General features: G+C 36.8%; 1 protein-coding gene across 1 annotated transcript in view; it reads left to right on the top strand.

Annotated features, from left to right (window-relative positions):
- The window catches only part of enox1 (ecto-NOX disulfide-thiol exchanger 1), a 51233-nt gene that overhangs the window by 17480 nt on the left and 14887 nt on the right, over nucleotides 1–18866 (top strand). The window contains exons 4-9 of the mRNA XM_088913299.1: nucleotides 995–1171; nucleotides 3462–3668; nucleotides 4417–4650; nucleotides 12736–12948; nucleotides 14965–15071; nucleotides 17054–17171. Coding sequence (XP_088769425.1) covers nucleotides 995–1171; nucleotides 3462–3668; nucleotides 4417–4650; nucleotides 12736–12948; nucleotides 14965–15071; nucleotides 17054–17171 — 1056 coding nt within the window. The remainder of the gene's footprint in view (nucleotides 1–994; nucleotides 1172–3461; nucleotides 3669–4416; nucleotides 4651–12735; nucleotides 12949–14964; nucleotides 15072–17053; nucleotides 17172–18866) is intronic.

Genomic DNA, 18866 nt, shown 5'->3' with positions numbered 1-18866 from the left:
GGAGGAAGATGGGATGGAGGGAGGGGGGCAAAATGAAATGTGAGGCGGAATGAGCTTGAAACGTGAGATTTATATGTGAGTAGGTGGGAAGAGGGTGAGACTGGGGTTTGACCTCCTCCTGAGTTCAGTTTTAAAACTTTATTGTGCTAAATTGTGAATTTACATTTGAATTTACATTCTTTCAAAAGTCTTAAAGGGGTTTTTGAGTCACATTCCCATTAGTTTCCATATTATGGTATGTTTTCCATGTTCCTCCCACTGTAAACATAATTCATTTCAAACAAGTATTACTAATACCATGACATATTACTGTGGTGTATAGATCAAGGTTAAGATAATACATCCCTAAAAATTTCCATCTGCATTTTAACTGAGGTAGTGCTGTTCTGAGTAGTGTTTTGGCTTACCATCATATTTTGTGGTAGTTTGAGTTAGGCTTAAGATAAGTCCAAATTCCACCTTAGGCGATCTTACGCAAGTCAATGTAACCATAACTCTGACTGAAGTATAACAAAGCAAAGGGTAATTCTAAACTTAAATAGGTTAAATAAATTAAAAAATCAATCAAATCTTAACCTCATCACTGATCTGAGTTGTATCTGAATACCTCCTTCAATTTAGCAGCCACATAAACTTGATACTAAAAACTCTCCTGGTGTGAACTGTATATTACATGTAGAATAAGGATTATGCTTGATAAAGCAGTAGTGATAAATGTTGGTGATCTTTATCACTGCAAGTTAGATTTGATAGCAATTAAACTGAGCTGATCTTATCATTATGCCAGAGGGATACAGCTGGGTTGTGCTCAAAGATGCCATTAAGTTTGGCTCCAAGTGACAATGCTTGGTTAAGTTAAAATTAGAATTGTTGTTTCAGGTGAGGTTTAGAAATAGATTTAATTATTAATGTTATTTCCACAATGTACTAAATAAGATTGAAAATGTGGTATCTGTTGCCTATGCGGAAATACAGTGACACTGTTTTATTTCAGATTCCATCTGCATCCCAGGGTTTGACCCTAGTCTTGGAATAATGACCGGAATCACCCCTATTAACCCTTTGATGGCCGGGATTAGCTTGGTTCCTCCACCCCCTGTGCCTGCAGAACTTCCTCTTATCAAAGAAATTATCCACTGCAAGAGCTGCACTCTCTTCCCACAGAACCCAAGTAAGAAAATGAGTAACCAGCACATGTAACAGTTTTTACAGCAGAGCTCACATACCTCATTTAACCTGCAAGAACTGTCTCATGCTATTGTCCTTAAAAAAAAAAGGCAAATTACTTTTTCCAGTGCACATAGAAGCTGTTCAAATGCTCACAATTTATGCTCTGAGCACCCTGCAAGTACATTTTTAAAAAGATGCTCTAGTAAAGGCTTGTTGTCAGAAGCGCTTGATTTGGTTCTTGTCTCACACTGAGTTTCCCGCTGAACATTACCTGCCTGTCCTTCAATTTTGTACATCGTGCTCTCACAATGCAGATATACGCCTGGCATGATGTCAGCCACCAGCTGCTCGAATGAAAGCTCTTATATCTGCTGCACCCCTATATCATTGATCTCGCTTCTGTTTGCACGAGCAGATTAATAAAACCATCTGTATGAATTTGAATTATTTTACTTCAAGTGCAACTGGAAAAAATGTAGTTCTGCTCTTCAGTTGAAACTGTATTTGCATGTGCCATATGAAAAAGAAATAAAGGGTAATTCTCAAAATAGATCCAACCACAAGGATCCATGTTGAAGACATCTTCTCGGGAATAAGATATAAAGCAATTTCATTCTTTCAGTACAAAGGGAGGCAGCCTTAAAGCTGTTGACAGTTAAGTGAGATAGACTATATTCTTTGTGAGAGGGCTTGCACAGAATGCCAATGAGCAGATAAAAGGAAATGTATACTTTGGTAGATTCCATGATTGCTGGAAGGTATCCAGGTTTGTGGGCTAAGGATTTTTAGGATGTTCCTTTTTGAGAGCTTTGTCATTTGCTTCAGATCAAAGTTTAAATTTAATCCCAGGTTTCTTTACTACAAGGCACTGATAAAAAACTGAATATCTGATTAAAATTTAAACTTGAGCAGCAAGAATGACAGGTGAGAACAGAATACACACTGTTCTTGTATTTTCTCCTGTATGATCATTTCATAATATAAAACAAAAAGAGATTCTGCTGACAAATTGTAAAATGCAGCTGGAAAACACAACAACAGAATGGTTTGCCTGCTGCTTTGTGTGCATCAAGCTACCATCATTAAAGTCTGTGATTTCTATAAAAGAATATGTATATACGAGCAGAAAGAGACAGGAGTGAAATTTTGACTTGAAGGAAAGAGAAGAAATTAGGAACGGAGAAAATATAAGAAATTTGTACTTGTATTTCTAGTCAACATTTTTAAAAATGTGTTTGTAACTGAGAATAACAGACTAAGGAATAATTTGAATGTGGATTATAGATCATGACCCTGATTCATGTGTGAAATTGGAGAAGAAAAGCTGTATGCTAACACACACATTATTTCATAAACAATAGATACAGGTCTTATAGTTGTGATGTTTCTTAAGATATAATGTATAGAAGAACATTTTTCAAAGAAAATATAAGCATGATGAAATAAAAAACTAAGAAATCATACACGAGTATCAAGACAAGTATATTGCTCTATTGGATGCAAATTAAAGTATAATGACTTTGGGTATTGATTAAATGTTTTTGCTGTCATTTTGGTTAATTGGTAATTTATGACAGATTCAAGTGTTTTTGAATGTTGAATAAGCAATAAATCACTTTTTTTTTAGTGAGGGAGTTCAATGGGCTCCCAGGTGATGAGGTTTTTGAACCTTTTGAATGTCGAATCTTGTGACAAGCAAGAGAGAAAATCACAGAAAAGAGCCAATGTGCTGCGTTTATTAAGAGATTAAAGCCTTTGTGTCATGAGTTTGTTGGAGGCCAGATTATACCACCACCAGTAGACTCACTAGTGGAGGAGCTAAGTCCTCTTAAGTCTTAAGTGGTAAATTAAGGTTTTCTGTAGACAACCATTACGGGTGTCAGAGAGGAGCAGAAGTTCAGAAAAATAAGATGTTCATGAGTATAGGAGCCCAACTGATGGAGAGGTCCAAGTGTAAAGGTCTAGACAGGACCGTGTATTCGCTACAAAATTCCCTTATTTTTCTCCAGAATTTAACCATGTCATGTCCACCGAATAAAAAGTCAGTGCACCCAATCAAGAAAAGATATCATTTTCCTGATAGTAACCTTGTGAATCGGTTGAAGCCATACAGTATGTGGTAAGTGAGCCTTGGTACATAAATTAAATATATCCTCTTTTATTCAAATTACATCTAAATCCCTGCGGAGAAAATGCCGAGAAAGCAGAATGTCCAGAGTTGAGAACATCCCTCCAGACATAAAAAAACAGCAAAGGCAACAGATTAATTAAGTTATTATTCTGATTTTCAGATCTCCCACCACCATCAACAAGGGAAAGGCCCCCAGGGTGTAAGACTGTCTTTGTCGGAGGACTCCCTGAGAATGCCAATGAGGAGATAATACGAGAAGTGTTCGACCAGTGTGGGGAAATTACTGCCATCAGGAAGAGCAAGAAGAATTTCTGCCACATTCGCTTTACTGAGGAGTTCATGGTGGATAAAGCTATCTACCTTTCGGGTATTAACTTCAGACTTTGAATTTTATTGTAAGGACTGAACTGCATCAGCTTGAAAAACACAATATATAAGGTCATATTTCTAAAGTGTCCAAGGCCTTCTTTATTGTCACCAAGGAGACAAATCTCCACAGAGAGCAAGACTTATCAAGGCTTTTATTTATAGTGCAATTTCATCCTGCTGTCTGAAAATAGTAAGAAGTCATTCTGGATTGATTTTAAGTGAATGAAACATCATCTAGATTTAGTTTTAAGTCCTATAGACCTGATTCTAAATATTCTCAATTCATATTTTATCAAGAGTAAAAGTAGAATCAAGTGTAGAAGAGTTTGGGCAGTTTCCATGAATTTAGTTGATTTCAGGTTTTCTTTCTGAATCATTTTAACTTTGATTCTATACATTTTTTTGCAGTGAAAGCAAGCACAATTTTATTAACATTTTTATATAAACTATCATCTAAATGAACCCCCAGTTCTTGGAAGCATGTCTGCTGAGCCCTAGTGTGACCCCTAGGTGTGAGTCGGTGTTAGATTTTGAACACATTTTGTTTTGGAGGGAGAGAATTTAGTGTGGAGAAACATGTCAGTGCGCAAGCTGGAAAGGAACATGTAGAGGTTCACTCCATGCTGAAATGTGAAAAGAAAGAACAGAAACAGATGGAGGAGGCCCCAGCACCAAAATCCCTGTGTGTTTTATTTGGCTCCAAGTGGGACTTGAAAATCAGTCTTCGCAAATGACCTTTTCCATAGGGTACCGCATGCGTATTGGCTCCAGCACGGACAAAAAGGATTCGGGGCGCCTGCACGTTGACTTTGCGCAGGCGAGGGACGATTTGTACGAGTGGGAGTGCAAGCAGCGGCTCCTGGCGAGGGAGGAGAGGCACCGGCGAAAGATGGAGGAGGAGAGGCTGCGACCTCCCTCCCCTCCTCCCATCATGCACTACTCGGAGCACGAGGCCAGCGTACTGGCGGACAGGCTCAAAGGTAAGAGCTGTCCTTTCTTAAAAGAGCCCACTTGTGTGCTTCTGGGCAATTTCAGATTCAACCGAATATACTGTAGCTTCCTTGTCAAAATAGAAGATGAAAATTTGTATGAATTGCAGAGCAGATACAGTTGTTTACAATAATAGGTATTCTAAGCCACGTGGACAGTAAAGTAAACAAAGAGTAATGGAATACTCTTTAGCTATTTGGTACTGTCCAATATGAGTCCAGTATGAGTTTATATGAGAGCCAAGGCTCAATATACAAGGTTCAATTGCTGGGATGTACTGTATTCCTATGAAATGTAGGAAATTACAAACTTTGGTTCCTGTTATGGGTAACATGTCAAAACACTATTTCATGAATGAGATTAAATGGTTTTAAATCTTAATCTTCGTATACATTAAATGGCCAGCATAGCTAGATGAGTAAGTCCCCACTGCAGACAGTACTGTTGTACCTTGTGGGAGGTTCTTTACCCCATTTGCTCCAGTCCACCCAGCTGTATACAGTGGATATAAAAAGTCTACACACCCTTATTGAAATTGCAGGTTTTTGCGATGTAAAGCCAGAAATCAAGATAAATCATGTCAGACATTTTTCCATCTTTAATGTGACCTTGCAACCCACAAAATTCAAAAGAAAAATGCATAGATAATTATTAGGAAAAATAATTTAAATGAAAAAACGCACCACACCCTGGTTGCATCCACTATATCCACTGTAAGTGGGAACCAGTACCGCGGGGGGGGCGTCCCTGTGATGGACTGGTGTCCCATCTAGGGGGTAGTCAAGTGCTGTCTAGTCCTTCCAATACATTGCAAACCAGCATGAGCTCTGGCCTGATGAGCTGTTTTAACTTTTATGCCTTTATGTTCAGTAGCCATTTTTTTAAAAATACAATTGATTGACATATACTGCTATAAAGGAACAAGTAAAAGTTGTTTCCATGCTGAAAAGAGAAGAAAAGAAACACAATGTTTCGACTGTGGAGCCTTCTTCTGTTGCGTCACCCCCGAAGAAGGCTCCACAGCTGAAACATTGTGTTTCTCTCCTTCTCTTTTCAGCATGGAATGAACCTTTACTTGTTCCTTTGCAACCTACGCACGCTGATGCATCTACCTACTTGATATACTGCTGTAGTATATTATTTCACATCAGATCATCACATCACATCATCAGATGATGAAATGATGAAAATAATGAATCAGTAGGCACTTAGCACATTAACAGCGGTTTTCTTGGCACATCTATGTAAGCACCATCTTCACCTGTTCCTGTGAGTGGAGCTGCGCTGGTTCAATCCAGCTGTTCTCCCCAGGCTCCTCAGCTAAACCATGTGTCATTGTAGCATCACAGATTACAGTACACACAATTCCTGCTGAATCTGAGACTTCAATGCACAATCCACGCTCTCCATATGTTGTTTGTTTTGAAGAACCGATGTGTTTAAAAATCCAAGCAGTCTTCCTTCTGATCTACAGGGATGGAAGCATCAGAGGGGGGTTTGCCGCTAAAGTCTCAGTTTTGAGTTTAAAACTTAAGCTCTTTCTCTTTGTCTTTTTAAGTTCTTTGACTTGTCTCCTTCATTAAATCTTCATATCGTATTACGGCTCTCTCAGATGTGTTAGGAAAGGCTATGCTATTATCTGTCTTTTTTCTGAATGATGTGTCAATACAGTTTGGAAAAGGCAAGTGCTTCATGGCACATTTTGTATAGATCTTCGGATCACTCAGTGTGCCGGGTGAGTCAGCTATCAGCTGTATTCCCGGATTTCAGCAAAACTTGTAATCTCAGATCCGCACATACTGTAAGAGGCATTACTGCAATTCTGTACTGTCTTCTAATATTTCACTTTCTTTTTCCATAACCACACTGAGAGAAAATATATTCATTGGTGACTTTGATAGTTTGATTAACTGGCATTCTTGACAACTGCAAATGAAAATGGCATTTTACCATAAAGCACATTATCATCTTCCTTCTACAGTCATTTCACCTCCCGATCTTTTTGTAATCAGGAATACAAACTGATTGTATTATGTATTACTAAGAAATTATTTTTTTTGTTTTACTCACCTGATTTGGGGTTTCCAATTACTGGCAGGTTCTCTGGTGCAGCTTAGGGAGATCCTTATCAGCCTAAATAAGAAACAAGGCCTAAGATAGAGCTTGTAGGATAAGCCATTGATAATATTTTAAAATAATTATTCATGAGTAATTTATAATTACAGTCATTATTAATTAGTAATTCAAAATCACAGAAAATCAGTAATCAACAATTAGTGATTTAAAGTATTTATGGATCAATTTATTAATTTAGTCATTACTTATTTAGGCATTACAATTTACTGTTCCAGTAAAATGTCATCAAAGTAGCTCCACGTATTTCTCCAATGTGATCCTTTCTCATAAATCAAGATATTAAATAATAAATAAAGATATTATTACTCCAGATTACTTGCAATTAAGTATGTAATATATTTTTATCAAAGTATATTCTGCTCTTAAAAATCTTATTTGCCAAAGGCAATTTGTTCTACTCTTTTTAGGTCACATAAAAGAATTAGTATTTGTAGCATCTCAATACAAAAATAGGAAGTTTCAAAAGATCTGGGAATTGTTCTGCATTTCTGCAATTGTTGGAAGCAAAATCTTAATATTAAAATGGTTTCCGACATAAGCATTTATACTTCTGATATCTGAATTTCTGAAAGCTATATTATTATTTATTATTTAGGTTTTTATTTCTTAAGACTCTAAATTGGATCAACACTCAAACAGGCTTTGCAGAAACAGGCCTGGGGTGAATTCCTTTTAAATCTCGTCATCTCAGGGGAGACCAAGTGCGTTTATAAAATGTGAGCTTGACTCTGCAGCCTGTTCGTCATCTGCAATCTGACTACCACAGCCAAATTATTTTCATTTTGTTTTTGCAGTACTGTACATCCTGACTGGAGAGTTTTCCCCTGTGCTAATTGAGCCCAAAGGGCACCACAGAGAAGCTTGGAGATATAACAGAATCAGCAGACATTGAGATGAATTAAAAATTGACATTAGACAGACAGTCCTTTGTGCGTTTTCAAAACCGTTGTGTTACAAAACCTGCAATTGCAAATGAGGAGGAACAGAAATGAAAATGTGAACAGATATACAAACACTGGTTTTCTGTAAAAAACAACTAGTCAAAAGCAAACCTAATTTGCACTGCAATATGATGTAAGTCTAAAATGCAGGACAGTCACAGGATAGGAAAATGTGTCAATAGGATGCTTGATGTTCCTATTTCCATGAAACTAATGTTTTCTCTTCTTCATTGTTTGTAATGGGATAAAAATATTGTGTGTGGGCAAAAGGTTTTACTGTGGCTGAAAATTTCCTAGACTCTCAAGTCCTCTACTTTCCCTGGATCGCATTTACAGTACCATCTTGCTTTTTAATCACATTTATTCAAATGATTTATTGGCTAATGCCTTTTATTTCCATTTTACAAGCAGCAAGTAAATAAAATCAATCATGCTCATGACTGAATTTGGAAATTCTTAGAAAATGAATGATTGTACTAACTGTAAATGACTGTAAACCCTCCGTATTTAAACTAATTATGTAGCTTGTAAAATCATGCAGCAGATGGTGTTGGAATTGGGTTCACTAGAAAGGATGGTGATACTTGCTCTGATTTTGAATGAGGATGTTGTAGCTTCATTGCACAATTGAGGCACATTCCATGTTTTAAATTCCCTCTCCACTATGACACATTCAGTCGCATTTTGCTTGATTATTATTTCTGCTATCATCCAGTTATTTCTGCTGTTGCTAAATGTCATTCCTATGCAAATGTGTCATAAAAATGATTTTCTTCATCAGTCATAAAGTCTGAGTATTGCTGTAAGAAGACCTTTGTTTTCAGTGACCCAACGGCTTCTTACTGTATGTACCCTTATTTTAGAGTTTTTCTATTATTAGATGCATTATGTCCTTCATATTCTGTGTTCGCTATTAACTATGATGCTTGTATCAGCACTGCATGATATTGCTTAATGTTATTTTATTCAGGGGTTTGAATACAGAGCTGTGTCAGAATGTGAGCTAGAAAGGAAAAAGTAGAGTTGACAAGTGGTAATGGGAGAATAAAACGTTAATTTCATGCTGAAAAGGAAAGACAGAGAGTAGCACTTACAAAAATAGCCTATACATTTTACAGTACATAAAAATGTCTATATACCTCTTTAGGTTATTTTTGTAAAGGTAAAAAGGTTTGCTTTTTTGCTTGTCATTAACTGATGTGAACATAATCCAGTACATGAGTAACTATGGTATTAATCTTGGTAATATCTATATAGGCTCTTTTGTCATTACAGGACTTCATGATGAGTACATTTCTTTCATTTAAAAGCTACTCTTTCAAAGAACTCCTGAAAATAGCTGGAATGACTTAGGCTGGATTTATTTTGTAACTGAAAGCAATAGAAATAAATATCAAATGTGCTCCTAATGTACATGTGACTTTATGTTGCATAAAACACTAATGTTGTGGGAAAAACACTGTAAATAAAATGTTTTTGAAAAGCCTTACAGCAGTATTTCCAAAAGATATGCCCGAAAACAAACTAATAAACAAGTGGCTTTATGGTTTGTCTAAATTCAATGCATTAGTTACTAAAGCACTGCAAATAATGTCTCAACAGCAGATTTCAATTATTAAAATTTGACTAATCCCATTGGATGGAGAAAAAAATGAAGTAATTAGTGCACAGATTGTGTGGGGATTCTGAAATACATGGATAATTTAGATTGACTAGGAAGGCAATTGTATTGTCTCTGCTTTGTTTCAAGCCTTGAAATTGCAAATAACATCCAGTCACTATTTGAGAGGAGACTTTGATCAGAGCAGGTGGAGCCAGTAAACCAGTGAAAAAGTGTGACGTTACTATTGGCTGGGAGAGAGGGAGCTGAGGAATCATGGGACCAGCTGCAAATAATCAATCCACTTAAATGTAAACAATAGATTCTGTTTCACATTTGTATAGAAAAAAAATGTTGAGGGTGGATTAGTCAATAAAAGATGTTATGTATTTAATTGAACCTAATAGTTTGTTTAGCTCTTATTCATTCAAGGATGAAAACAGGCCCTGAATGAAGTATAAATATATATACTAGTATAAAACTTTCTGTTAGTGGAATGCTGTTTTAACCATTTGTGGCCTGTTGGGACTTGAAAGTAGAACAAGTCTATGAGCTTTGAATTTGGGCTTTTGACTTGGCAGGACTGGTAATTAATTTGAAAAGACACAAGACCGTGTCACTTGTGTGCCACTAAAAAAAATGAATCTCACCAATGTTTAAGGTTAACACTGTGAGTTTTCTTTTGCTTGAATGAACAAAAGAACTGCTTTTTAAAGTTACCACACATAAATAATGTTTTTTTTTCTTTGAACTTTTGAATCGTTGTTTGTAGCTCAGTGATGGTTCTGAATGGTTGAAATAAAAAACTGATAATTTTATGTACAGTGTATATAATAAACTGACATGCACACATTGTATAAAACAATCATTTGAAAACCTAAAAGCATTTGAAAAATATTTAAAAAGGTACAGAGGGACCTGTTGGGACTCAAACTACCTGAAAATGTACAGAAAAGGAAATGCTTTGGAGAATTTTCCTTCAAAGGGAAGCATTCCTACAATATACAGTACAATATAAGCACTTCTTACTTTTTTACACAAAATCAACAATTCAGATCATGGACTGGAAGACTTGAACATCTGTAGCGATCCACATTTAAAACTGTTTTCTCTGACCGTTTAATCAAATTAAATGCTTTGAGTCAATTTAATCTTAAAACATTGCATACTGCTTTAATTATTATGTGAATGAAATGATACCATCCTGGTAATTATGTTGTAGTGCACTAAAAACCAAGCAGCAAAAAACAAAACAGCCATGTTAGTTTTCTTCAACACAGTATCTTCTACAAAGCAGCAGTGTTTTAGCTTTCAATTCAGTCCAATTCAGATCATGGACTGGAAGACTTGAACATCTGTAGCGATCCACATTTAAAACTGTTTTCTCTGACCGTTTAATCAAATTAAATGCTTTGAGTCAATTTAATCTTAAAACATTGCATACTGCTTTAATTATTATGTGAATGAAATGATACCATCCTGGTAATTATGTTGTAGTGCACTAAAAACCAAGCAGCAAAAAACAAAACAGCCATGTTAGTTTTCTTCAACACAGTATCTTCTACAAAGCAGCAGTGTTTTAGCTTTTGTTATCACACTATTTTACACCATTAGAGCCATTTAGGTTGTAAGAAATAATAGTATCAGTTCAGCACGCCTGCTGAAGATTAGGTCATTGGAAAAAGTGTCACTTCAAACAGAAGAGAGCCCACTGAGTACCAATACCATGGCCTGGGCATGCATGACCACCCCTGGACCTGGCTCTCCAGTCTTTATTGATGTACCTGATGATGGCAGCAGATTGAATTCAGAAGTGTATTGAAACACTTGTCTGCCCATGTCCAGTAAAAGGCTCCCAAACTCTGATGGGCAGCAATTTGCCCTGCAGCGAATTATCTTAGCGCACCAACTGCTCTGTGAAGCATGGTGGAAGTAGTGTTTTGCTTGGGCATGCATGGCTGCCTCTGGAAATGGTTCACTGGTCTTTATTGATGATGTAACTGATGAAGGCTGAAGAATGGATGCTAAGGTTGGAGAAACATCTTGTTGCTTCCATTCTTATAGGTCAGAGCTTTGCCATGTTAATGACCCACAACCAAGGAGTGAATCAGGAGAAAATTGTGCAAAACCTTAGACCACATCAATCCAACCGAGCATGTATTTTATATGCTAAAAGAAAAAGTCAAGTTGGAAGCCCCCAATATTAGACAGGCGTGGCAATGTATCACAAATTGTTACTCAGAGAGTTTTGGGGGTTAAGTGTGTTGCTGACTTCATTCAGTTACTGCTTCAATGGGATATACAGCTTTTACAATCTGTCCCAATACATATATTTACTTGAAATTAGTGTGTCAGAAACACGTATGTTTTTGTTCCAATATAATCAATTGTATGCAGGAAAGTACACAAACATAAAACTGATATATCATTCATCTTAATCTCATGACTACAAATACCAATTGCTTGACTGTAAAGCAAAAGTAACAGTTTTAAAACTTGAAAAGTATAGCTAATAGCATGGTAGGGAGACTTAGAATTGAATATTGATTGAGGTAAAGGCTGGGGAGCAGATATACGTTTTATCGATTTAAGAGTTTGATCATGAGCCTCAGCGAGCAGAATGCTACTTCATGTATCCTGCTAAGTACCTTTTTCTCTGAAGGTCATCAGATTTTCAGGAAATCATTCTTGAAAGGTATGTTTTTGTCCCGTTGTTTTTTTTAACCTTCATCCTTGGGCAGGTCAATGCAGTCTAATTGGTGTAACTAAGTTAAAGTATAATCTTGGGCTGGCAGCCATCTTGGTCTCCTTGATGCTCTTTTTTCTGGCTGGGTCAAACAAGCAAAGTCAAGGACAGATTGCGCATGAAACAGCGAAATGATCCTAGTTGATGGTCCGAAAAGACCCCTTCCTCTTGTTTGGATAAGGAATAAAATATTTTGTTTCAATTATTATTGATGTTGTAATTTTAACATTTTTATCTTTTTGTCTTTTTATTTATGACTGATGCAAAACCCAGTATTTAACATCTTTTGGTTTTAGTTTAAATTTCTTGAGCTTGGTTTTAGCCTTTTGACACCACCCTTTCTCGCTATATACAGTATCTGTAACCTCTGCCGAATCATGTTTATTATGTATTGCACTGCAAAAAATAAAGTGCATCTTTTGCAGTAGCGGCCTGTGTGCAAATATGAAAAATCACTTTTAAATCCTGCCGCTGGAAGATGTGCAGTAGGCAGTGTCAAGGAATAAATTCTAACAATAGAGAAACAAAGAGTATTGGTATGTGGGCACAAATAAAAAGGTCTCTTTGCCTTTCGTCTTTAGATGGCGTGACAATGAGAGTGCTCGTTTCATTACACCACAGCCCGTGACGGTTCTCATCTTGGCTCTTTCAGATGACAGTAAATTTACAGAGGCCATCACTGTGCTGCTCACTTGGATCGATCGAGGAGAGGTGAACCGCCGGTCGGCCAATCACTTCTACTCCATGATTCAGTCAGCTAACAGCCATGTTCGGAGGCTGATGAGTGAAAAGGCGCTGCACGAGGAAGAATTGGAACTGGCCAAGGAGCAGTTCAGAAATGCCCTCTTGTGCATCCTGACTCAATGTAAGTGTGTACATTGTCATGCAATTTTGCCTGTGGAATAGGGCGTCATTACTGGGCCAATTCTCTTATCAGACAGCGATGTGTATTATGTCTTTCATAAAGTTGTGTGAAAACATACCATTCCACATATCTGGGAAATAAAGACCACAACAGCCCAACAATTTAAAATGTGTACTGTAACTGCACCCGTACTAATTCTTTCAAGGTTGCAGTGCATTTAGCCATTCTCCATTACACCGGATCATTATCATCTACTGTATACTGTATGGAGTGATTCTTTACTGTATTTTGCTGTAAGTCTGTGTATTTAACACATGCCATTCTCCAAATCCTCCTGCTCCCCCTGCTGTCTGGCTGACACCAGAAGAGGAAAATTGGAATCCAACTTTTAAGAAGAAAAAAAAAGCTATATCTACTCACCCATTTAGCCTCACATCTGTTCAGTTAATATGCACGCCACCCAGATTTTGTTCTTAAACCATGCTCAGATTTCAGTAATTTTACTGGAAATTTAAATAATGAGGGCTATCCCATTTACAATGACTACAGGGTTCATACTCAAGATCACTTCCCTTAGGATGTTAGTATACTGAAAACATGCAGTACAGTAATAGACAGTAGTCAGAACCGAGAGAGAGACACCGTCAGGGTAAGTAACAATGAGAGCTCTTTTGGCCCAGTTAACATCGACCCTCACAGGTAGGCAAAGACTTTATTCATTTTCATTCCGTAGCATGTTTTTTATCTGCTTACTTTTCTACAAAGCACAAATCAAAGCATTTGCAGAGTTAACTCCTGGGAAAATGTTCTGTCTCATGAGAGATGATAGGTTGTATTTTTGACTATAAAAACATCAGGGCTACCTTTTGACAAGAATCTGAAACTTGTATGCACACAGCGTCTTGCCAAAGTTTTCATCCCCTTCCAATGATATCCCATTTTGTCTCACCCACTTCTCAATAACAGACTTAATATACCCTTCTCCTCAGCTGCCTTTCTACAAGTTTATCCCTGAGTTGTTTTGAAAGCTCCTTGCTCTTGCTCTTTGTAATTGAATCAGTTCTTGGAAGTTCTCTACCAGACTAAAGGACTCTGCGTAAGGTACATGTTTGCTGAAATAATGTTAATCGCTACAATAAGTTAACTGTGACTTGTCAAAGTAATTTTGTGCTCCTGTACTACTTTAGGGTTGCTGTAGCAAAGGGGGTGAATAAGAAGCATACAGTATTTTAGATTTAGTTTTTTTTCTTTATAGTTTTTTTTATCAACATTTGACTTTATTCCCCCTTAAAAGTGTTTGTTTTGAGAAATTTTTGTTTTTGAAAAAGTGTGTATGCTTTATTTGTGATTCAACTAAATGGGACAATGGAAGAAGGTGAATGCTTTTGCAAAACACTGTATGTTTTAAATTTAAATCAAATTGCCTCTTTTCTATCCAAGGAAGGAGTTCATTGCCTACCATAATATCTACAGTTACATAGTATAGCAATTCATAGATTCTGTCACTCTCTTGTTTGGCGCTTCTTTATCTAGCTGCCAACCACATAGCATATCTGACCATTTATTAGATAAGATTTTCAACACAATTCGATATGTTTAAGTCCAGCAGCCAGTCCAGACAGAGATTTGTCTCCAAGGAAACATTTTAACACACAATTGGTGGGTATTCATAAAGGCTAGCTTACTATACAAAATGTTACTTTCTGTTGAATCGCATTAAACAAACTTTTGTCTATCCCCTTTCTCCACTGAAAGAGTGCCTGCATGTGAAATACGTTTATTAAATCAGCTGCCACTCATTGTACACTGTTGCATTTTTCAGTCCTGAAGGAACTATATCTGCGGTAAATAAATGTAAGTACTGTACAACAGAGACACGCTCAAAGGAGGCTTAATGATGGTGTGCTCTCTATAAGGAGAACTTTCATTGAGCTTTTGCTGTCTCTGTTTTACTTGCTGGTAGTACTAAGCACAACATAAATGGCTTGTCTTGTTTGACTTCCTTATTCACCAAAGTTGAGCAGATTGTGGCCGTTTTCACCGCTGCTACCAGGCAAAAGGCATGGGACCATTTCTCAAAAGCTCAGCGCAAGAACATAGAAATTTGGCGAAAGCAGTGCGAGGTTGGTACTTTTATTCACTTCTTGTAATGATGATGCCAGTCAGAAGCAGACTCTGCTGATGATAATACCACAAAGTACCTCTGAAAATGATTAATGTAGCCGATAGCTCTGTTGCCAGACCTGCTCTCACAGACGAGGATTTAAGTGGTACTAATTTTCTCATTTTTATGAAACGTATTCAAACCCTTTCCTGCCAAGCTCCTCTCAAAACAAGAGGTTCCCTATATAGATCTGTTATTGTGACAAACACCAGGGTTGCTACCATGGCGACAGCAGATTCCAGGGTTAAGATGATAGCTATCATTGATGAGTTTAAATTAATAATTCATCCATTAACAATCTGTATTTGAAGGAATAATTGGAAAACATGCCTAATATTGTAATTCATCCTTAGAAATTGAAAACTGCCGTGCAGGCAGTGGTGAAGGACACAGATTCTTTAGCTCCAAAATACAAGATGCATGCAGGAAAATATCTGTAGATTTAGTAAAATTACAAAATACTTAAAATGCACATACTGTACTTCATAACTGAATATTTGCCTATATGCAAATATGCCTACACACACATATATAATTTTCGACCAAAACAACATCATATGAAAGTTAATTTTAACATTTCCACATGGTGTTATAAATTTGTAGTACATTGGCCTAGCCCACAAGAGTTGGACATCGACATCCTCAAGTTACGGCTGTTGAACAAAAACCTTTCTATAAAGATCGGAATGACAGCTGTTTGCAGGTGTTTTGAATCGGTTATGTGTAAGCTGTGATGGCTGAGACAGGGCTACCAAGGGATGCAGTGTAATTCCGTTAGCCATTAAGGGCTGCCTGAAAGAGGAACAACTGCCCTTTAACACTATAATGATGAATAGGCATCCAGTGGAAGCCTTCTCGGTGCAAATGAGTCAGGGCAGTCTCACTTCAAGGATCATTATTTCTCCTTTTTGTACTTTCCTCAGCGCACAAGGCAAAATCTAGCTCTTTTAACTCAGGCTTACAAAAGAACAAAACAGTTTGCAACATTCTGGAAACTGACAGAACTCAAGAGTTACATCTGTCACACACCTTTGTTTGTGAAAGTCAAGTCTATAAAGGGAAGCACACCATTTCAATATCCAAATACAAATGGAGGTAAGGCACTGTTGTAGATCAATGGCTTTTTATTGCAAGGTAAAAATGCTGCTGAACATTGCTGTGATACCCTGTGTTATACAATACTGCAAAACAAGAAATGTTTGCTGCAAGCCATTTCCCAGGCTGTATTGGACTGATTGAGTGATTTCTTCCTGAATGACCTGAGATCCTATTCTTAATGGTTTTATGTATTCATGCACTGTAATTAATTGCAAAACATTGGTTAAAAACATATTTGTACACTTTGTCTTTTGGAAAATTAAAACTAATCCTAGAAATGGTGGTTAACATGAGATATGTGCACAGCATTCTCTGATTTGGAATTAAAATATGAGCAAGACCAGACATAAAAAGAAGAGTAATGAAGCTTACATTATGTACAAGAGCTCCTATAATACCATGTGGATTTCTGATGAATACCATGCATTTTTTTAAAAGCAAAAATATTTAACCAAGGCTATGAGATTTCACTTAATCTACCATTTTGGCAGTTGTTTAATACTATGTTCACTATGAAAATAAATAAATGTATAAAAGCCTAAAAATATGATTGTTTTGCATTATTAAAAAAACACAGTCAGCATGTTCAGAGCAGTGAGAGTCTTCTCCTTCCCCAAGGTTTTGTCGATTTCTCAATCCAGGACTGAATCCAGCACACACGCCAAAGCATCAAACCCTGACGTACTGTATTTTTGCCAATCCTTTTGATTTTTTGTTCTGCTTGGCAATTTGTAATCAATCAAGGCCTGCGTTTATTTGAAGCCATTTCAGATTCACATTGCACTGGCACTGTGGCTAAGCATTCAGCGGTTCTGCCTTTTTTTTGCCATTTTGGTGACCCAGGAGCTCCGGAACGCTCACAATGATGAGCTCATGGGGATACGGAGGGAGGAAGAAATGGAGATGTCTGATGACGACTCAGAGGAAAACTCCAGTAAGAAAATGCGGGGAGATGACTCAGGTACGCTCCCTCCACACAGAAACAGAGATCATTCCTAACTAGAATGAAGTGAACTAAGCGGTCGGAGTAGGGAGTTACAAAGGAAAAAGCAGAGGTAAATTTCGGGTTAAATGTAAAAAAAAATATATAACAACAATTGGGCTGTGGAGCCTTCTTCGGGTGTGTACAGGGAACAATGGTTAAAAAAACATTCAGACCTGACAATAATTGAACAGTTGCAATATTTTTATGGCTACATAAATGTGTGAATAGTGTATCTGCCACTCGTTAATTTTAAATATTGACTAAAAAGGCATCATATTGTTGGTTTGTCTTGGTTTAAACTACTTCAGCCTTTGAATCCCTGAACCATTTTAGGTGAAACCCATCTCTTCCAGCAGTGATCAAGGTTTGCAGCCTTTAATCAATGAAACTGGTTTTTGAGAGAGCTAGCTGATTTCCATGTTTCCAGTTAATGCCTCAGTCTGGAGTTTACAGAATGTGTATTCATTCTATTCCATTTTATATAAGTGCATAATTTATTCTTCTGTACAAATGAGAGTGGTTGTTGAGCAAACTCCTTCTGTAAATACAAATATATTTTCATTGTCAAGATGGACAAAGGAGTTCAGACGTCCCTAAAGTATTCAGTACTTCTTTATTAAATAGTTTGTTCTGTATCTGAATCTCCTTTTATATCAAATTCTGAGTATTTTATTCACATTCTGAGTCTGAAACTGCAGCAAATGTTACTACTGCTACTGACATTTATATGTGATTTGTGGGGCTGTAGTCAGAGATAAACACGGTTTTACTGTTGACCGCTAGCGCAGGTTTGAAATGGCATTCCCTTCAGCAATTATTTGACTAATTTGCGAACTACTCATTTAACTCATTTATCCAAAAATTTAATTCTGTTATGAAATGATTGGCACTGCAGTTTGAAAAATTGCTTTAATTTAGTTCACATTGGAGAAATCCATTTGGAAGAAGCATATAACATCCCTGGCTTCAGCCAAACATGATTATAAAAACAAATTTGTGCATATTTGTCACATAGACGCTTGCCTATAAACGATATTCGCTGTCCTGGAGGCATTCCTTAATGTTTAACCCAACAATATTTCAAACCAATATCATACGTGACAAAAATGGATTTCATTGCAAAAAAAGGATTCAAGACATCTAGCAGGAATATTAGTCAAATGAGATGTAGTGCTATATTAGAGCATCTATGGCAACCGAACATTTTCAGAAAACCGAGAAATCAATTATGAGAGCTACAATTTATTTTAGTGCCTGTGAAATGACAGCTATGCTGCCTGGTTTTGACAGTTATGCTTAAAATATGTTTTCTGGATCTGGATATAGAGAGGAGAAAACAAAGCAAGCAGCCATCTCTTTAATTGGGGATGAAGTCTCTTCCAATGAAACAGTAAATATTTTTTTTTTCCCCAGGCTTACTTTCAGACTACCGGATTACTAACAGTAATCTTCTGTTAACAATGAAATGCAGCACAACTATAGTCAATTGTTTTGTATTTGTTTTTGTTCTGAAAACGCTGGCTCGATGAGTTTGTGGTCTTAGTTTGCTTTAAATAAAAAGCATTTTTATCTTCTCAGCATTCTCAACAATTAATATTTAACAAGCGATACCAAAGACCAATAACTAGGTGAAAAATATATAGTGTAAAACTGTTTTTTTAGCCTAATTTA

Source organism: Atractosteus spatula, chromosome 4 (genome assembly GCF_055471065.1).
Source record: "Atractosteus spatula isolate fAtrSpa1 chromosome 4, fAtrSpa1.hap1, whole genome shotgun sequence".
In the NCBI taxonomy this organism is placed as follows: domain Eukaryota; kingdom Metazoa; phylum Chordata; class Actinopteri; order Semionotiformes; family Lepisosteidae; genus Atractosteus; species Atractosteus spatula.
Note: the sequence above shows the minus strand (reverse complement) of the source record. Positions and strands in the feature narration are given on the sequence as shown.